The sequence below is a fragment of the Pristiophorus japonicus genome, chromosome 14 (assembly GCF_044704955.1).
Source record: "Pristiophorus japonicus isolate sPriJap1 chromosome 14, sPriJap1.hap1, whole genome shotgun sequence".
Classification (NCBI taxonomy): domain Eukaryota; kingdom Metazoa; phylum Chordata; class Chondrichthyes; family Pristiophoridae; genus Pristiophorus; species Pristiophorus japonicus.
In genome coordinates, this window is record NC_091990.1 from 9,102,868 (window position 1) to 9,114,553 (window position 11,686).

The following is an 11,686-nucleotide window of genomic DNA, read 5'->3' on the forward strand; positions in this document are numbered from 1 at the left end:
AGTGCATCCGCACAGTTCTCAGTGCCTGGCCTGTGGCGGATGGTATATATACGCTGATAGCACGAGTGCCCACTTTGTATGCGGGCTGAGGCATTAGTATTTATCCCCTTGTTTTCAGTGAACAGGGATGTGAGGGGCTTGTGATCGGTTTCCAGCTCAAATTTGAGGCCAAACAGGTACTGATGCATTTTCTTTCTCAATCATGCTGTAGGCCCTCTCGGCCTTAGACAAGCTCCTGGAAGCATAGGCGACAGGTTGCAACTTCCCCGCAACGTTAGCTTGTTGTAATACACACCCGACTCTGTACGGCGACACATCCCCTGCTAGCACAAGTCTTTTACAAGGGTTATACAATACAAGCAGCTTTTTGGAGCATAAAATGTTTCTGGCTTTCTCAAAAGCAATTACTTGTTTTTTTCCCCATACCCAGTTCTCACCTTTGCGCAATAACACATGTAGGGGCTCTAAGAGGGTGCTTAACCCCGGTAGGAAGTTACCAAAATAGTTGAGGAGTCCCAGGAACAACCGCAGCTCCGTGACGTTTTGTGGCCTGGGCGCGTTCCTGATAGCCTCTGTCTTGGCGTCTATGGGCCGAATGCCGTCCGCCGCGATCTTTCTCCCCAAAAACTCCACTTCTGTTGCCATGAAGACGCATTTCGACCTCTTCAGTCGCAGCCCTAAGCGATCCAGTCGCTGGAGGACCTCCTCCAGGTTTTGTAGGTGCTCGGCGGTGTCCCGACCTGTGACCAATATGTCGTCCTGAAAGACCACCATGTGTGGTACTGACTTGAGTAGGCTTTCCATGTTTCTCTAGAAGATCGCTGCAGCCGACTGAATTCCAAATGGGCATCTGTTGTAGATGAACAGTCCCTTGTGCGTGTTGATGCAGGTGAGGCCCTTTGAAGACTCCTCCAGCTCCTACGTCATGTAGGCCGAAGTCAGGTCGAGCTTGGTGAATGTCTTGCCTCCTGCCAGCGTCGCAAATAGGTCGTCTGCCTTAGGTAATGGGTATTGGTCCTGTAGCGAGAAACGATTAATAGTTACTTTATAATCGCCACAAATCCTGACCGTGCCATCACTTTTCAGTACTGAAATGATCGGGCTGGCCCACTCGCTGAATTCCACTGGGGAGATGATGCCCTCATGTTGCAGCATGTCCAGCTCGATTTCCACTCTCTCCCTCATCATGTGAGGTACCGCTCGCGCCTTGTAGTGAATGAGTCGTGCCTCTGGGACCAAGTGGATCCACACCTTCACCCCGGAAAAGTTTCCAATGCCTGGCTTAAAAAGGGAAGGAAATTTGTTCAGAACCTGGGTACATAAGGCCTCATCGACATGTGATAGCGCTCGGATGTCATGCCAGTTCCAGCGGATTTTGCCCATCCCAGGTTCCGCCACCAGGGAGCTCATCCCCTGAAGTCCCAAGGGATCCCAGCCAGCTCCTTCCAAGCAGTGTGGGACCATCGCCCGGGACAATCCAGAGTGGCAGTTCGTGCACTGTGCCCTCATAGGTGACCTTGACCATGGCTCTGTGATAAGCTCAGGACAGTGATGAGCTCTTTGGTGTACGTTCTCAGTTTCGTGTGGATGGAGCTCAGGGCTGGTTTGAATGCCTTGTTGCACCACAGTCTCTCAAACATCTTTTTACTCATGATGGATTGGCTAGCGCCAGTGCCCAGTTCCATGGCTACGGGTAAGCCATTCAGTTTTACATTTAGCATTATAGGTGGGCATTTCGTCGAAAATGTGTGCACCCCGTGTACTTCAGCATCTGCCTCCTCTCTCTGAGGCTCGAAATTGCTTTGATCCACCATGGACCGATCTTCCTCTGCCACGTGGTGGTTAGCAGGTTTTGCAGAGCTTGCAGCTCATTGGAGGTGCCCCATTGTTCCACAGCTCTTGCAAATATACCCTTTGAAGCGGCATGAATAGGCTGAATGGAAGCCTCCACAACACCAACAAGGTGTGAATTGCCTTGCATTCATCCTTTGTTGGGGACTCTGAGTCATCTCGGTCACCTGTTGGCAGTTGCAGACTCGTGGTTTCTGCCCTGTACATTTCAGCTTGCAAACACAGTTCCAGTTCATTTATGAACATTGCTAGCACTTGTGTGCTGAGAGATTTGTTTGGTGTTATCACTGGTGGACATAAACGCCTGTGCTATCGCAATGGCCTTACTGAGGGTCGGTGTCTCTACAGTCAAAAGTTTTCGTAGGATAGTCTCGTGGCCAATGCCCAGTACAAAAAAGTCTCTGAGCATTTGCTCCAGGTAACCATCAAACTCACATTGTCCTGCAAGTCGCCTTAGCTCGGCGATGTAACTCACCACTTCCTGACCTTCAGATCGCTGGCACGTGTAGAACCGATACCTCACCATCAGCACGCTCTCACTCGGATTAAGATGCTCCCGAACCAGTGTACACAGCTCCTCATATGACTTATCTGTGGGTTTCACCGGAGCCAGAAGATTCTTCATGAGGCTGTATGTCGGTGCCCCGCAGACTGTGAGGAGGACCGCTCTCCTTTTTGCAGCGCTTCCTTCTCCGTCCAGCTCGTTGGCTACAAAGTACTGGTCTAGCCGTTTGACATAGGCTTCCCAGTCCTCACCCTCCGAGAACTTCTCCAGGATGCCCACATTTTGCTGCTTCTTTGCGTTGGATTCGTATTCTCGTCGCCAGTTATTGTGTTCCTAACACAGATGAGGCTGTACACAGGGAGGTTAAAGTAACAGTGACCTCAGTCTTTAATAAGACACTCTAGAGTGAGGAACAGGCCTTAGGGGCCAGCTTGTATACAGTGCTCCCAAGGGATGCTAGGATCCCTTGGGACTTCAGGGGATGCGCTCCCTGGTGGTGGAACATGGGAGTGCATGCTTTACAGATACACAACACTCCCATCACCCTATCCCTCTATTCCTTTCTCCCCCATGTGTTTATCCAGCTTCCCCTTAAATGCATCGATACTATTCACCTCAACCACTCCCTGTGGGAGCGAGTTCCACATTCTCACCACTCTCTGGGTGAAGACGTTTCTCCTGAATTCCCCATTGGGTTTATTAGTGACTGTCTTATATTGATGGACCCTAGTTCTGGACTCCCCCACTAGTGGAAACATCTCCTCTACATCTACCCTATCCGAACCCCTTCATAATTTCAATGACCTCGAGCGGGTCACCCCTCAACCTTCACTTTTCTAGAGAGAAGATCCCCAGCCTGCTCAGCCTTTGTTGATCGTTATAACCTCTCTTTCTGGGAGCACCTTTGTAAACCTTTGATTTGCACCTTCTGCAGTGCCCCTCTCTCCTTGTGTGCAACATAGAGACCAGAAGTGTTCACAGTATTGAAGGTAAAGAGCTGTGTTCTTTCTTACATAGTGACATATATCATCATTGGTCGCATTCTCAACCGTCGGGAAGAATTTTTGGGGCCACGAGAGCATCATCATCATCATCATCATAGGCAGTCCCTCGGAATCGAGGAAGACTTGCTTCCACTCCTAGAATGATTCCTTAGGTGGCTGAACAGTCCAATCCGAGAGCCACAGCCCCTGTCACAGGTGGGACAGACAGTGGTTGAGGGAAGGTGAGGGGGGGACTGGTTTGCCGCACGCTCTTTCCGCTGCCTGCGCTTGATTTCTGCATGCTCTCGGCGACGAGACGCGAGGAGCTCAGCGCCCTCCCGGATGCACTTCCACCACTTAGGGCGGTCTTGGGCCAGGGACGCCCAGGTGCCGGTGGGGATGTTGCACTTTTATCAGGGAGGCTTTGAGGGTGGTCCCTTGTAACGTTTCCGCTGCCCACCTGGGGCTGGTTTGCCGTGTCGGAGCTCCGATTAGAGCGCTTGCTTTGGGAGTTTGCTGATTGACATCCGCCAGGTCCCAGTCCCGATCCACTGCGGACAGACTCCAGACTTTCCTCATTCCCGGAGCCGCACGTAGCGGCCGGAGAGCGAGCGTCCGCCGGACAGAGCGGCGCTGGGCTTGGGAGCGGAGCGGGGCTGTGGCGGCTGCCGGGCCATGGCTCCCGATGTGCGGCAGCGCCGGATGCGGAGCGGGGCAGAGCCGGAGTCTGCGGCCGGGGAGGGCACGGCGCAACCCGGCCCCAGGATCGGCCTCCCGGCGCTGCTGGCGGTCGGGGCGGTGCTGGCGGCGGCGGCGGCGGCGGGGGCGGGCTGGAAATGTTACCGGGACTGCGGGAGAGCGAAGCGGCAGGTGAGAGAGGGGAGGGAAGGGGGACTTCTCCATCGGGGGAGGCAGTGATGGAGCAAAACCTTCCATTAATACCTTTAATCAATAACCAAAGCGGCCAGATCGGGTCAGGGAGAGGGGGGTGAGTTGGGGGAGAGGGGGGTGAGTTGCGGGGGAGGGGGAAGACCAGGAACTCTGTGCCTGGGCTCAGAGTTGTGCAGATTGCTGAGCCGGGGATGGAGGGACTGACCGAGCATTGCATGTCTACCTCCCCCATCGCCAGCCTGGAATGACCGCTTCCCCTGAAACCTCTAGGAATCTCCAGCCCCCCAAAAATGTTCTTTTTCATTCGATCACATGGTGCCTTTTCTGTTGTGTCATCAACTTAGAACCTTCTTAAAATCTGGGCCATGTATTTAGTCCCGATATAACTATTTGGGAGTAAGATTTGAGAGCCATTGTCTTCAGTGTAAGCACTCCTTCGTCCCCTGCTCCATCTGCAAAAGCACATAGACAGGCTAAGTGAGTGGGGAAAAAATTTGGCAGATGGAGTATAATGTTGGAAAGTGTGAGGTCATGCACTTTGGCAGAAAAAAAATCTAATTATTACTTAAATGGAGAAAGATTGCAAAGTGCTGCAGTACAGCGGGACCTGGGGGTACTTGTGCATGAAACTCTTTTAGAGTCTACCTGCAAAACATAAACATTAAACTGTGCCACCCGACCTGGGTGACACACCAGACATTTACAAGGCCCTTTTTTCCTTTTTTTGGTTTTTTTTGGTGTTTTTTTGGTTTTTTTTTTGGTTTTTTTTTTTGGGCACTAAAATCACAATTTCTCCGGTGCCCCCTATAAAAGGGAAGGGGACACTAAAAGCACCGGCAATTAAAACAAATTAAACTTTAAAACGTAAAATCAAATTAAAATTTGGTTGCCGGGCGTGATGATGCACTCCAGTCCCTCCGGTGCCCACCTCTCGCGGAAGGCCGCGAGCGTACCGGTGGACACCGCGTGCTCCATCTCCAAGGACACCCTGGACCGGATGTAAGAGCGGAAGAGAGGCAGGCAGTCAGGTTGAACGACCCCCTCGACCGCCCGCTGCCTGGACCGGCTGATGGCACCCTTGGCCGTGCCCAGGAGCAGTCCTACGAGGAGGCCTTCGGACCTACCCGCTCCCCTCCGCACAGGGTGCCCAAAGATCAGGAGAGTGGGACTGAAGTGCAGCCAGAATTTCAGGAGCAGCCCCTTCAAATAGTGGAACAGGGGCTGCAACCTTGTGCACTCCATAAAAACATGGAACACGGACTCCTCCAGACCGCAGAAATTGCAGGCGGCCTGGGAGTCCGTGAACCGGCTTAAAAATTTGTTGCACGGCACTGCTCCGTGCACCACCCTCCAGGCCAAGTCCCCGATGAATAGTGGGAGGACCCCTGCGTAGAGTGCCCTCCATCGGGGACCCCCGCCTCCTCCGGACGGCAAGATGGTACGCCATGGCGTGTCCGGACGGCCGGCGAGGATGGCAAAGTTGAGGGTGTGCAGGAGCAGCCCGTACAGGAAACCCCTCCGCGCGGAACTGAAAGGCACGGAGGGGATTTCCCCGAGGCGGCTCAAGTTGTGAGGCGCCGGCCCCCGAGGGAGGTTCCGGGGTTTGGCGCCGATGAGGAATTCCGTCCGGACGGGGGTCAGTTCGGACGGGATCTCCCCACGTGCTTGAGCCTCCTCGATGCACCTAACGGAGTCAGGGCCCAGAGCTGTTTTTAGCGACTCGATGGCATCGGCCGCGTGGCGGACGTTGGCAGAATTTAGGCGCCGCGCCAGCGTGTCTGGTGCCATCCAGCCCGCTCCTCCGCCATCGAGCAGGTCCCTGACCCTGGTCACCTCACCAGCCACAGCCCTCTCTTCCGACCGCCACATAAAGCCTCGGCCGTGGAGGTACGGATTCCCGAGCAGCGGCTCCTGCAGGACGGCCGCCACTCCAGCCGGCGGAGAGCTGCGCTTGGTGGAGACTTTGTTCCAGACCCTGATGAGTTCCCTGTAAAAGACAGGCAGCTCCCGGAGGGCGGTCCTGGCACCCCCCAAGTTCACAAACAGGAGCTGCGTGTCATAATTGAGGTCGAGCTGCTGGCGGAAGAAATACCTCGCCAGAGCGCACCACCTAGGAGGGGGCTCGACGTAAAGGTATCTCTGCAGGGTCTGAAGACGGAAAGTCGCGAGCTGGGCGCTGACGCACACCAACGACTGACCGCCCTCCTCAAGCGGGAGACTCAAGACCGCGGCAGAGACCCAGTGCTTCCTGTTGTTCCAGAAGAAGTCCACCAGCTTCTTCTGTATCTTGGCGACAAACGCAGGGGGAGGGGTCAAAGTGACCAGCCGGTACCACAGCATTGCGGCCACCAGCTGGTTTATGACTAGCGCTCGACCCCTGTAGGACAGCACTCGGAGCAGTCCTGTCCAGCGCCCTAGGCGAGCGGCGACCTTGGCCTCCAGCTCCTGCCAGTTCGCCGGCCAGGCTCCCTCGTCGGGGCTAAGGTAGACTCCCAGATAGAGGAGATGGGTCGTGCTCCAGGCAAAAGGCCTGAGCTCCTCCGGCAGGGAGTCCACCCGCCACTGACCCACCAGGAGTCCGGAACATTTCTCCCAGTTGATCCTGGCGGAGGACGCGGCCGAGTAAATCTCCTGGCACTCACGCATCCTCCGCAGGTCAGCGGGATCCTCTACCGCGAGGAGCACGTCATCGGCGTAAGCCGAGAGGACGACCTCCACGCCCGGCCCTTGCAGAGCCAGTCCCGTCAACCTCGTCCGCAAGAGGCGCAGGAAAGGCTCCACGCAAACAGCATATAACTGGCCGGACATGGGGCATCCCTGGCGCACCCCTCTCCTAAAGCGAAGGGGCGCCGTCAAGGACCCGTTAACCTTAATCAGACACTCCGCGGCGGCGTACAAAAGTCGGATCCGGGCGACGAAATGCGTCCCGAACCCGAAAGCGCGCAGAGTTCCGAGCAGATAGTCGTGATCCACCCTGTCGAACGCCTTCTCTTGGTCGAGGGATAGGAAGGCGACCGACAGACCAGCCTCCTGGGAACAATGGATGAGGTCCCGGACCAGATGGATGTTATCGTGGATTGTCCGGCCCGGGACCGTGTATGACTGGTCGGGGTGGATCATGTGGTCCAGCACGGCACCAAGGCGAGCAGACATCGCCCTGGCGAAGATTTTGTAGTCCGTGCTGAGGAGGGAGACCGGGCGCCAGTTCTTAAGGAGGCGGAGATCGCCCTTCTTAGGCAGCAGGACGATGACTGCCCTGCGCCAAGAGAGGGGCATCTCCCCGGTCGCCAGACTTTCCCCCAGGACCCGCGCGTAGTCGCTCCCCAGGACGTCCCAGAACGCCCTGTGGAACTGAAACACAAAAGGTTAGTATGCAGGTGCAGCAAGTGATCAAGAAGGCCAATGGAATCTTGGCTTTTATTGCAAAGGGGAGGGAGTATAAAAGCAGGGACGTCTTGCTACAGCTGTACAGGGCATTGGTGAGGCCACACCTGGGATACTGTGTGCAGTTTTGGTTTCCATATTTACGAAAGAATATACTTGCTTTGAAGGCAGTTCAGAGAAGGTTCACTAGGTTGATCCCGGGGATGAGGGGGTTGACTTATGAGGAAAGGTTGAGTAGGTTGGGCCTCTACTCATTGGAATTCAGAAGAATGAGAGGTGATCTTATCGAAACGTATAAGATTATGAGGAGGCTTGACAAGGTGGATGCAGACAGGATGTTTCCACTGATAGGGGAGACTAGAACTAGAGGGCATGATCTTAGAATAAGGGGCCGCCCTTTAAAGCAGAAATGAGGAGAAATTTCTGCTCTCAGAGGGTTGTAAATCTGTGGAATTTGCTGCTTCGGAGAGCTGTGCAAGCTGGGACATTGAATAAATTTAAGACAGAAATAGACAGTTTCTTAAACGATAAGGGAATAAGGGGTTATGGGGAGTGGGCAGGGAAGTGGAGCTAAGTCCATGATCAGATCAGCCATGATCTTATTGAATGGCGGAGCAGGCTCGAGGGGCCTTATGGCCTACTCCTGCTCCTATTTCTTATGTTCTTATGTTCTTATCCTCATTTACCACATTACCGCAGTGACCACTTCAAAAAGTACCTCATTGGCTGTAAAGTGCTTTGGGACGTCTGATGGTCATGAAAGGCGCTATATAAATGCAAGTCTTTCTTACTCTGTCTGAAGCTGAACCAGACCGTTGGCAAACTTGCCGTCCTATTTGACCCTGAGGTGGAGCTTCTGACCCCATCTCCTCTCCATCACCAAGCCCACCTATTTCCACCTCCCTAACATCGCCCGTCTCCGCCCCTGCCTCAGCTCACCTACTTTTGTTACCTCTAGACTTGACTATTCCAATGCACTCCTGGCCGGCCTCCCACCTTGAACTCTCTAAATGTGAGCTCATCCAAAACTCTGCTGCCCGTGTTCTAACTCACATCAAGTCCCGCTCACCCATCATCATCATAGGCAGTCCCTCGAGATCGAGGAAGACTTGCTTTCATGCAAAATGAGTTCTCAGGTGACTGTACAGTCCAATACGGGAATTACAGTCTCTGTCACAGGTGGGACAGACAGTGGTTGAAGGAAAGGGTGGGTGGGGAGTCTGGTTTGCCGCACGCTCCTTCCGCTGCCCGCGCTTGGTTTCTGCATGCTCTCGGCGACGAGACTCGAGGTGCTCAGCGCCCTCCCAGATGCTCTTCGTCCACTTAGGGTGGTCTTTGGCCAGGGACTCTCAGGTGTCGGTGGGGATGTTGCACTTTATCAAGGAGGCTTTGAGGGCGTCCTTGAAATGTTTCCTCTGCCCACCTGGGGCTCGCTTGCCGTGTAGGAGTTCCGAGTAGAGCGCTTGCTTTGGGAGTCTCCTGTCGGGCATGCGGACGATGTGGCCCGCCCAACGGAGCTGGTCGAGTGTGGCCAGTGCTTCGATGCTGGGGATGTTGGCCTGGTTGAGAACACTGGCGTTGGTGTGTCTGTCCTCCCAGTGGATTTTCAGGATCTTGCGGAGACAGCGCTGGTGGTATTTCTCCAGTGCTTTGAGGTGTCTGCTGTATATGGTGCACGTCTCTCAGCCATACAGGAGGGTGGACTATCACTACAGCCCTGTAGACCATAAGTTTGGTGCCAGATTTGCGGTCCTGGTCTTCAAATACTCTCTTCCTCAGGCGACCGAAGGCTGTGCTGGCGCATTGGAGGCGGTGTTGGACCTCGTCGTCGATGTCTGCCCTTGTGATAATAGGCTGCCGAGGTATGGAAAATGGTCCACGTTGTCCAAGGCCGCGCCGTGGATTTTGATGACCGGGGGGCAGTGCTGTGTGGCGGGGCCAGGTTGGTGGTGGACCTTTGTCTCGCCCATCACTCCTGTGCTCGCTGACCTACATTGCCCTAATGTATTCGCACATTGTTTGGTGCCAATTTGTTTCAGACCCTGTGGGATGTTTCAGTACATTAAAGGTGCTGTATAAACGCACGCTTCTGTTAAACAAAAACATCACGGGATGTTTCTAAAAGTAACCGTGTGTGTGTGAGACTAATGAAGAAACGTCTTTCCCACTGATCAACACCAAGTCTTTTAAAATCTTTGAAAAAATTGGATTTTATCTCCTCTGCCGAAGAGGAGGCATGAATCCATTTGAGGTGCAGAACTAAAGGCAGCAAAACCGCCCAGGGCTCATCGGTCGCCATGTGTGAGCCCGACCCCAGGCGGGCATTGGTTGATGGGGTTGTTAGGCATTTTGATTGTGGGGAGGGAGAGGACAGAGAAGGCAATTTGACATCCTCTTCATTCAACAGCCACAAGTACAATTACAGTCGGGAATTCTGGATCACGATTGGAAGCAGGAATATGAACAATTTGCCCCCCCCGCCCCCTCCAGAGCACAAACACCTACTGCTGAGCACAGCATGTGCCGAGAATTGAACCTGACACCTTCTTGGTCTGTCTGGGTTAGCGACTCGCTGGATAAACACTCTGCTGTGGGGAGGAGCAGACATTGCCACGCCTGGGGTACCTTTCTGATTGTGGATTGGTTTAACAGCCTATATCTTTGCTTCCCTTGTTCTGTGCTGTTGGATGGTCTCGGGTGAGGAAAACAGTGAGGATACCACACACGACCCCCCCCCCACCCCCCCCCCGACTCGGAGAGTGGGGGGGAAATACAGAAACACTTGTTGAAGGTCGTTCGTCACTGGCCAATGTTGGTAAGTCTGTTTGTTGGACATGAGCTGTGGCTGGACCGGGCTGGGTATGGCTGCAAACTCTGTGTTGGGAGGATCGTGCGTAAAGAATCACAAAGTGGCCAAAGTGCAGGAGAAGAGATATGGAGGAAATGGCATCTCACTTTTGTATGGAATTTTGTTGCAAAAGAATCCAAACTGTTTATTATGTTGTGGTTTTAACCAGTGATTCAATATTGTTTACATTTAAAATCTAATATTTATCTTGTCACAGGAAGATGCTCTCAGATCCCTTGGCAGCGAAGGATTCTTCCTGTTTTCCTCATTTGATGCCAATAATGACATGTACCTCAGTCCAGAGGAGTTCAAGCCTCTAGCTGAAAAACTAACAGGTGCAGTACAGTCAAACTATAGCTGGCAATTGCCTATACAGGGTCTGCTGTCTACTCTATTGATGTGGGTTATTCAACAGTTTATACATGTGGCGTTTAATGGCACATGGTAAAAACCCAGGTGAATGCAACTTCTTTTATTTACGTACAGTCTGATGTAAAGAAACTGTTGTCAATCCACCTGAAATTAGTGGCTGAGTGAGTTTGCTGTGTTTTTGTGCAGGGATTGCCCCAGCCCCGGACTTTGAGAGCGGTGAGGAGCTGGATCCGAATGCTGAGATACTGACGATTGAAGCCAAATTCCAGCCTCTGCTCCTGGAAACTATGACGAAGAGCAAAGACGGGTTTCTTGGCGTGAGTGAATTATTCCTCCCGTATACTACTGATTGGATCGTGACTGTTGCACTTTGCACCTTTGCACAAACTGTTCCTATTGGGGATCTGAGCACGCAGGAGTATTTTAAAAATATTTTGTAGGTGAATTGTGATCAGCTTGTGCTCTCTGCAGCTCAAAGTTGTTTTCAGACTTGTGTCTGCAGCTACAGGAGATTGATCTGAACATCATGTAGCTATTTTCATAAATGCCCAGCCATTATTAACACCAAAAAACAGACACATTTAACCATTTAAACAGAACTTCAGACAACGCAATAGTTTCGCTAAGACAGGAAAAAACTTCACATTGTTGCAGTTGAAGAGAGTATAATTATATTAATTTAAGATGTGATAGATGAGCCTTTTTGAAGTAGAGGCCATATACTAAAAATGCCAGAACAACTGAACTGATCCTTGACTGGCCATTGCTTTTTCATTATAGATTGTGACGGTAAACAAGAATTTTAAATGAATAAAAATTTAAGAAGGATGAAATTAAATGACACCTGTCATT

General features: G+C 52.7%; 1 protein-coding gene across 2 annotated transcripts in view; it reads left to right on the plus strand.

Annotated features, from left to right (window-relative positions):
- The first annotated feature begins 3,908 nt into the window (after positions 1–3,908).
- The window catches only part of selenon (selenoprotein N), a 30,259-nt gene continuing 22,481 nt past the window's right edge, over positions 3,909–11,686 (plus strand). The window contains exons 1-3 of one of the 2 annotated variants that reach the window (XM_070898833.1): positions 3,909–4,209; positions 10,680–10,797; positions 11,021–11,151. In XM_070898833.1, the coding sequence (XP_070754934.1) occupies positions 4,015–4,209; positions 10,680–10,797; positions 11,021–11,151 (444 nt within the window). In that variant the 5' untranslated portion in view covers positions 3,909–4,014. Of the gene's footprint in view, positions 4,210–10,679; positions 10,798–10,837; positions 10,919–11,020; positions 11,152–11,686 lie in introns of those variants that run through there. The other variant, XM_070898834.1, reaches the window with a different exon arrangement.